Source organism: Salmo salar, chromosome ssa18 (assembly GCF_905237065.1).
Source record: "Salmo salar chromosome ssa18, Ssal_v3.1, whole genome shotgun sequence".
NCBI lineage: Eukaryota > Metazoa > Chordata > Actinopteri > Salmoniformes > Salmonidae > Salmo > Salmo salar.
The window spans coordinates 82,754,063-82,764,062 of record NC_059459.1 but is presented as its reverse complement, the minus strand read 5'-3'; the positions used below and the strand labels follow the sequence as shown (position 1 = coordinate 82,764,062).

Here is a 10,000-nt window from a genome sequence, read left to right as displayed (position 1 = left end):
TGTTTCCCTACCTGAGTGTACTGAGTGTTTCTTCATAGTTAATGTCTGCTGGACTGAGAGCAGCTATCATCGCTGTCCTGGAGTTCCCACCTGCCACAGAGAGACAGGTTTATTTATCACACAGACCTCCCCTCCATCACCTTCCCTCCATCACCTTCCCTCCATCCCCTCCCCTCCATCACCTCCCCTCCATCCATCACCTCCCCTTCCCTCCATCACCTCCCCTCCATCACCTCCCCTCCACCACCTCCCCTCCATCACCTTCCCTCCATCACATCCCCTTCCCTCCATCACCTCCCCTTCCCTCCATCACCTCCCCTTCCCTCCATCACCTCCCCTACCCTCCATCACCTCCCCTCCACCCATCCTCTGTCCTGGAGTTCCCACCTGCCACAGAGAGACAGGTTTATATATCACACAGACTTCCCCTCCATCACCTCCCCTCCATCACCAACCCTCCATCTCCTCCATCACCTCCCCTCCATCACCTTCCCTCCATCACCTTCCCTCCATCTCCTCCCCTCCATCACCTCCCCTCCATCCCCTCCCCTCCCCTCCACCACCTCCCCTCCATCCCCTCCCTCCCTCCCTCCCTCCCTCCTCTGCCCTCCATCCCTCCTCTGCCCTCCCTCCCTCCCTCCCCTCCATCCCCTCCCCCTCCCCTCCCTCCCTCCTCTGCCCTCCCTCCCTCCCTCCCCTCCATCTCCTCCCCTCCATCACCTCCCCTCCATCCATCACCTCCCCTCCATCTCCTCCCCTCCATCCATCCTCTGCCCTCCCTCCCTCCCCTCCCCTCCATCCCTCCTCTGCCCTCCCTCCCTCCCCTCCATCTCCTCCCCTCCATCACCTCCCCTCCATCCATCACCTCCCCTCCATCTCCTCCCCTCCCTCCCTCCATCTCCTCCCCTCCCTCCCTCCCTCCCTCCCTCCCTCCCAAGGGTGCTGTTCATAACACGCTGTTCAATGTGTTTGTGACCGTTGTCCAGTGTATAACAAACAGGTTATTAAGTTGTGTGAAATGTCCAGCAGGACTCTCACCCAGGTTCTCTTTCAGTAGCCAGGTGAGGACCGAGTCTCTGTAGGGGATGAAGTCGGACTTCCTCTTCTTACTGTTCTGCATTTCAGCCAGAGCAGAGATGACCTTCCCCAGGGTGGTGAGAGACTTGTTGATATTAGCTCCTTCCTTCAACCTCAAACCCTTTGCCCCCGACGAGTCGGCTCTCTCACTACCAGCTAGGTCCACCAGACTCACCTTACTGACCTGGAGGGAACAACATGGTTAACCCCTGACCTCTAGGTCCACCAGACTCACCTTACTGACCTGGAGGGAATAACATGGTTAACCCCTGACCTCTAACCCCTGACCTCTAGGTCCACCAGACTCACCTTACTGACCTGGAGGGAATAACATGGTTAACCCCTGACCTCTAACCCCTGACCTCTAGGTCCACCAGACTCACCTTACTGACCTGGAGGGAATAACATGGTTAACCCCTGACCTCTAGGTCCACCAGACTCACCTTACTGACCTGGAGGGAACAACATGGTTAACCCCTGACCTCTAGGTCCACCAGACTCACCTTACTGACCTGGAGGGAATAACATGGTTAACCCCTGACCTCTAGGTCCACCAGACTCACCTTACTGACCTGGAGGGAATAACATGGTTAACCCCTGACCTCTAACCCCTGACCTCTAGGTCCACCAGACTCACCTTACTGACCTGGAGGGAATAACATGGTTAACCCCTGACCTCTAACCCCTGACCTCTAGGTCCACCAGACTCACCTTACTGACCTGGAGGGAACAACATGGTTAACCCCTGACCTCTAGGTCCACCAGACTCACCTTACTGACCTGGAGGGAACAACATGGTTAACCCCTGACCTCTAGGTCCACCAGACTCACCTTACTGACCTGGAGGGAATAACATGGTTAACCCCTGACCTCTAACCCCTGACCTCTAGGTCCACCAGACTCACCTTACTGACCTGGAGGGAATAACATGGTTCACTTTTTAGGGTATAGTGGGCAGTATATTCGATTTCGGATGAAAAGCATGCCCAGAGTAAACTGCCTAGTACTCGGGCCCAGAGTCAAATATTTGCATATTATTAGTAGATTTGGATAGAAAACACCCTAAAGTTTCTAAAACTGTTTGAATGATGTCTGTGAGTATAACAGAACTCATATGGCAGGCAAAAACCTGAGAAAAATCCAACCAGGAAGTGGGAAATCTGAGAATTGTAGGTCTTCTTTTGAATCCTTATCGAAACTACAGTGTCTGTGGGGTCACGTTGCACTTCCTAAGGCTTTCATTGGCTGTCAACAGCCTTTAGAAAGTTATTTCATCCTTCTCCTGTTACCGGGCAGAGAATAGTAGCTCAGTCAATGAGTGGACTGCCTGAGGACAAAGGACTTGGTGATGCGCGATCCCGCGAGTGCGCCGTTCCTTCTTTTTCTCCTGGAATGAATACGCTATTGTCCGGTTGGAATATTATCGACGTTTTATGTTAAAAAGACCCTAAAGATTGATTGTAAACAACGTTTGACATGTTTCTACGAACGATAATGGAACTATTTGACTTTTCGTCTCTGGTACTGCGCTCGCACGTTATGCCTTTGGATAGTGATCTGAACGCACGAACAAAACGGAGGTATTTGGACATAAATATGGAGTATTTTGAACAAAACAAACATTTCTTGTGGAAGTAGGAGTCCTCGGAGTGCATTCTGACAAAGATCAGCAAAGGTAAGAGAATATTTATAATACCAATTCAGAGTTTTGTTGATGCCAGAACTTGGCGGGTAGCTGTATTATACACACACCAACACCTAACACACACACACCAACACCTAACACACACACACCAACACCTAACACACACCAACACACCCTGTCTGTCTGACAACCAATAATTGATTATTATTGTTGTTTACCTTCTCCGTGTCCAGGCTGGTGAGCTGGTCTCTTCGTTTCTGTGTGAACACAATGGTGAAGACGGCGTGGGAACGACTCGACGTCTCATTCATATTGGTTGCCGCCACCGTCCTGAAATCAATACCAATGAATCAATATATCAATCAATATACCAATCAATCAATATATCAATCAATCAATATATCAATCAATATACCAATCAATCAATATATCAATCAATCAATATACCAATCAATCAATATACCAATCAATCAATATACCAATCAATCAATATACCAATCAATCAATATATCAATCAATCAATATATCAATCAATCAATATATCAATATATCAATCAACAGGTAATCCCTCAATGAACACACACACACCGTCCTGAAATCAATACCAATCAATCAATATATCAATCAATACCAATCAATCAATATATCAATCAATACCAATCAATCAATATATCAATCAATGAATATATCAATCAATTCAATCAATCAATATATCAATCAATACCAATCAATCAATATACCAATCAATGAATATATCAATCAATACAATCAATCAATATATCAGTCAATACATCAATCAATCAATCAATATATCAATCAATACCAATCAATCAATATATCAATCAATCAATATATCAATCAATACCAATCAATCACTATAACAATCAATATATCAATCAATCAATATATCAATCAACAATCCCTCAATGAACACCCCCCCCCACCGTCCTGAAATCAATTACACAACTAGTTAACATACCAATCAGTCAACTAGTTAATACGCCAATCAGTCAACTAGTTAATATACCAATCAGTCAACTAGTTAATATACCAATCAGTCAACTAGTTAACATACCAATCAGTCAGTCAACTAGTTAATATACCAATCAGTCAACTAGTTAACATACCAATCAGCCAACTAGTTAATATACCAATCAGTCAACTAGTTAACATACCAATCAGTCAGTCAACTAGTTAATATACCAATCAGTCAACTAGTTAACATACCAATCAGTCAACTAGTTAATATATCAATCAGTCAACTAGTTAATATACCAATCAGTCAGTCAACTAGTTACTATACCAATCAGTCAGTCAACTAGTTAATATACCAATCAGCCAGTCAACTAGTTAATATACCAATCAGTCAGTCAACTAGTTAATATACCAATCAGTCAACTAGTTAATATACCAATCAGACAACTAGTTAATATACCAATCAGTCAGTCAACTAGTTAATATACCAATCAGTCAGTCAACTAGTTAATATACCAATCAGTCAGTCAACTAGTTAATATACCAATCAGTCAGTCAACTAGTTAATATACCAATCAGTCAACTAGTTAATATACCAATCAGTCAGCCAACTAGTTAACATACCAATCAGTCAACTAGTTAATATACCAATCAGTCAGTCAACTAGTTAATATACCAATCAGTCAGTCAACTAGTTAATATACCAATCAGTCAGTCAACTAGTTAATATACCAATCAGCCAGTCAACTAGTTAATATACCAATCAGTCAGTCAACTAGTTAATATACCAATCAGTCAGTCAACTAGTTAATATACCAATCAGTCAGTCAACTAGTTAATATACCAATCAGTCAGTCAACTAGTTAATATACCAATCAGTCAGTCAACTAGTTAATATACCAATCAGTCAGTCAACTAGTTAATATACCAATCAGTCAGTCAACTGGTTAATATACCAATCAGTCAGTCAACTAGTTAATATACCAATCAGTCAGTCAACTAGTTAATATACCAATCAGTCAGTCAACTAGTTAATATACCAATCAGTCAGTCAACTAGTTAATATACCAATCAGTCAGTCAACTAGTTAATATACCAATCAGTCAGCCAACTAGTTAATATACCAATCAGTCAGCCAACTAGTTAATATACCAATCAGTCAGTCAACTAGTTAATATACCAATCAGTCAGTCAACTAGTTAATATACCAATCAGTCAGTCAACTAGTTAATATACCAATCAGTCAGTCAACTAGTTAATATACCAATCAGTCAGTCAACTAGTTAATATACCAATCAGTCAGTCAACTAGTTAATATACCAATCAGTCAGTCAACTAGTTAATATACCAATCAGTCAGTCAACTAGTTAATATACCAATCAGTCAGTCAACTAGTTAATATACCAATCAGTCAACTAGTTAATATACCAATCAGTCAGCCAACTAGTTAATATACCAATCAGTCAACTAGTTAATATACCAATCAGTCAGTCAACTAGTTAATATACCAATCAGTCAGTCAACTAGTTAATATACCAATCAGTCAGTCAACTAGTTAATATACCAATCAGTCAGTCAACTAGTTAATATACCAATCAGTCAGTCAGTCAACTAGTTAATATACCAATCAGTCAGTCAGTCAACTAGTTAATATAGCAAACAATCTGCTTTCACCAATATATCCTCAATCTATAGTAAGTAACCTGATCTGAGCCAGAATGGGTCCCGTTTCTGTAGTAATAGTATAGTATATATAGTAACCTGATCTGAGCCAGAATGGGTCCCGTTTCTGTAGTAATAGTATAGTATATATAGTAGCCTGATCTGAGCCAGAATGGGTCCTGTTTCTGTAGTAATAGTATAGTATATATAGTAGCCTGATCTGAGCCAGAATGGGTCCTGTTTCTGTAGTAATAGTATAGTATATATAGTAGCCTGATCTGAGCCAGAATGGGTCCTGTTTCTGTAGTAATAGTATAGTATATATAGTAGCCTGATCTGAGCCAGAATGGGTCCTGTTTCTGTAGTAATAGAATAGTATATATAGTAGCCTGATCTGAGCCAGAATGGGTCCTGTTTCTGTAGTAATAGTATAGTATATATAATAGCCTGATCTGAACCAGAATGGGTCCTGTTTCTGTAGTAATAGTATAGTATATATAGTAGCCTGATCTGAGCCAGAATGGGTCCTGTTTCTGTAGTAATAGTATAGTATATATAGTAGCCTGATCTGAGCCAGAATGGGTCCTGTTTCTGTAGTAATAGTATAGTATATATAGTAGCCTGATCTGAGCCAGAATGGGTCCTGTTTCTGTAGTAATAGTATATATAGTAGCCTGATCTGAACCAGAATGGGTCCTGTTTCTGTAGTAATAGTATAGTATATATAGTAGCCTGATCTGAGCCAGAATGGGTCCTGTTTCTGTAGTAATAGTATAGTATATATAATAGCCTGATCTGAACCAGAATGGGTCCTGTTTCTGTAGTAATAGTATAGTATATATAGTAGCCTGATCTGAGCCAGAATGGGTCCTGTTTCTGTAGTAATAGTATAGTATATATAGTAGCCTGATCTGAGCCAGAATGGGTCCTGTTTCTGTAGTAATAGTATATATAGTAGCCTGATCTGAGCCAGAATGGGTCCTGTTTCTGTATTGAGGCAGCTTGATGTACCAGTACACCCCCTGGACAGGACACTAGTCTACCTCCTGAATCTATCTTGTAATGCTGCGTGCCAAGCAGAGAGGCGTAACACGGGATCTAACCCATAACCTCTAACCACAAGGCCGCTGAATTGGTATAGTGATCAATCTACACACCATGTCCTGTCCTACACCCCCACACACACACACACCATTCCCTCACCTAGCTTTGTTTCCACAGTCCATTAGGTCCTGAATGTCACTGTATCCCGTTACAGCCAGTTTAGACAGATCTTCAACATACGGTCCCATTATAGGGTGCTCCCTAACACGGAGTGTACCCTTCGACTTAGGGTTCAACAGGTCACGCACCCTCTCACAGTAGATCTCCATGTAGGACACCTGTAATAGAGAACAGACTAGTGAAGTGTGGAAGGGTAGAAGTGAAGGTCACTAAAAAGGGGCTTACTCCCAAGTAAAGGAAGGAAGGAAGGGAGGGAGGAAGGAAGTGTGGGTGGCATACCTCCACTGAGAAGGAGAGGTCAGGATCTGTGTTCCCAACTGTCCTCTTAAACAAATCCTCACACAGCTGGAGAGAGAGAGAGAGAGGGATGAGAGGGAGAGAGATGGAGAGAGAGAGAGAGGGATGGGGAGAGAGATGAGAGAGAGGGATGGGAGAGAGATAGAGAGAGAGAGAGAGAGAGAGAGAGAGAATGTGGAGAGAGATGGGGAGAGAGAGCGGGATGGGGAGAGAGATGGAGAGAGAGAGAGAGAGGAATGGGGAGAGAGATGGGGAGAGAGAGCGGGATGGGGAGAGAGAAGGAGAGAGAGAGAGGGATGGGGAGAGAGATGGAGAGAGAGAAAGCGGGATGGGGAGAGATGGAGAGAGAGAGAGCGGGATTTGGAGAGAGAGAGAGAGAGAGAGAGAGCGGGATTTGGAGAGAGATGGAGAGAGAGAGAACGGGATGGGGAGAGAGATGGAGAGAGAGAGCGGGATGGGGAGAGAGATGGAGAGAGAGAGAGAGAAAGATCACAATATAAACCATTTACAATAAATGGGTTTAATTCAGTTGAGTTTGCTGTTGAAATGAACATGACTGTGAGGACGGTATATCAGAACGATGATGTAGATGTGTTTGAGAGTGCAGAGGTCAGCCAGGGGTCAGTTACCTGTGGAATGATCCCCTCCTGTCCCTCTTCCTGCCGTCCCATCATGGTGTAACTCTTCCCTGCTCCTGGAATCAAATTAAACCACAGAAAAACATCTCAATATATCATGAGTAGTATCTATAGACAGATCAATATACCATGAGTAGTATCTTTAGCAATACAGATCAATATACCATGAGTAGTATCTATAGACAGATCAATATATCATGAGTAGTATCTATAGCAATACAGATCAATATATCATGAGTAGTATCTATAGCAATACAGATCAATATACCATGAGTAGTATCTATAGCAATACAGATCAATATACCATGAGTAGTATCTATAGCAATACAGATCAATATACCATGAGTAGTATCTATAGCAATACAGATCAATATACCATGAGTAGTATCTATAGACAGATCAATATATCATGATTAGTATCTATAGACAGATCAATATATAGTGTATAGTATCTATAGCAATACAGATCAATATACCATGAGTAGTATCTATAGCAATACAGATCAATATACCATGAGTAGTATCTATAGACAGATCAATATACCATGAGTAGTATCTATAGCAATACAGATCAATATACCATGAGTAGTATCTATAGCAATACAGATCAATATACCATGAGTAGTATCTATAGCAATACAGATCAATATACCATGAGTAGTATCTATAGCAATACAGATCAATATACCATGAGTAGTATCTATAGACAGATCAATATACCATGAGTAGTATCTATAGACAGATCAATATATCATGAGTAGTATCTATAGACAGATCAATATACCATGAGTAGTATCTTTAGCAATACAGATCAATATACCATGAGTAGTATCTATAGCAATACAGATCAATATACCATGAGTAGTATCTATAGCAATACAGATCAATATACCATGAGTAGTATCTATAGACAGATCAATATACCATGAGTAGTATCTATAGCAATACAGATCAATATACCATGAGTAGTATCTTTAGCAATACAGATCAATATACCATGAGTAGTATCTATAGCAATACAGATCAATATACCATGAGTAGTATCTATAGCAATACAGATCAATATACCATGAGTAGTATCTTTAGCAATACAGATCAATATACCATGAGTAGTATCTTTAGCAATACAGATCAATATACCATGAGTAGTATCTATAGCAATACAGATCAATATACCATGAGTAGTATCTTTAGCAATACAGATCAATATACCATGAGTAGTATCTTTAGCAATACAGATCAATATACCATGAGTAGTATCTATAGCAATACAGATCAATATACCATGAGTAGTATCTATAGACAGATCAATATACCATGAGTAGTATCTATAGCAATACAGATCAATATACCATGAGTAGTATCTATAGCAATACAGATCAATATATCATGAGTAGTATCTATAGCAATACAGATCAATATACCATGAGTAGTATCTATAGCAATACAGATCAATATACCATGAGTAGTATCTATAGCAATACAGATCAATATATCATGAGTAGTATCTATAGACAGATCAATATATCATGAGTAGTATCTATAGACAGATCAATATATCATGAGTAGTATCTATAGACAGATCAATATACCATGAGTAGTATCTATAGCAATACAGATCAATATATCATGAGTAGTATCTTTAGCAATACAGATCAATATACCATGAGTAGTATCTATAGACAGATCAATATATCATGAGTAGTATCTTTAGCAATACAGATCAATATACCATGAGTAGTATCTATAGCAATACAGATCAATATACCATGAGTAGTATCTTTAGCAATACAGATCAATATACCATGAGTAGTATCTATAGCAATACAGATCAATATACCATGAGTAGTATCTATAGACAGATCAATATACCATGAGTAGTATCTATAGCAATACAGATCAATATACCATGAGTAGTATCTATAGCAATACAGATCAATATACCATGAGTAGTATCTATAGCAATACAGATCAATATACCATGAGTAGTATCTATAGCAATACAGATCAATATACCATGAGTAGTATCTATAGCAATACAGATCAATATATCATGAGTAGTATCTATAGCAATACAGATCAATATACCATGAGTAGTATCTATAGCAATACAGATCAATATACCATGAGTAGTATCTATAGCAATACAGATCAATATATCATGAGTAGTATCTATAGACAGATCAATATACCATGAGTAGTATCTATAGACAGATCAATATACCATGAGTAGTATCTATAGACAGATCAATATACCATGAGTAGTATCTTTAGCAATACAGATCAATATACCATGAGTAGTATCTATAGCAATACAGATCAATATACCATGAGTAGTATCTATAGCAATACAGATCAATATACCATGAGTAGTATCTATAGCAATACAGATCAATATACCATGAGTAGTATCTATAGCAATACAGATCAATATACCATGAGTAGTATCTATAGCAATACAGATCAATATACCATGAGTAGT

General features: G+C 40.1%; 1 protein-coding gene across 2 annotated transcripts in view; it reads right to left on the bottom strand.

The window, feature by feature from the left end:
* kif1ca (kinesin family member 1C, a) overlaps positions 1-10,000 on the bottom strand; it is a 70,440-nt gene that overhangs the window by 29,742 nt on the left and 30,698 nt on the right. For both annotated transcript variants that reach the window (XM_045701719.1, XM_045701720.1), the window contains exons 5-10: positions 7,510-7,574; positions 6,863-6,928; positions 6,563-6,741; positions 2,941-3,052; positions 1,039-1,261; positions 12-90 (exon numbers count right to left, since the gene is read on the bottom strand). In XM_045701719.1, the coding sequence (XP_045557675.1) occupies positions 12-90; positions 1,039-1,261; positions 2,941-3,052; positions 6,563-6,741; positions 6,863-6,928; positions 7,510-7,574 (724 nt within the window). The remainder of the gene's footprint in view (positions 1-11; positions 91-1,038; positions 1,262-2,940; positions 3,053-6,562; positions 6,742-6,862; positions 6,929-7,509; positions 7,575-10,000) is intronic.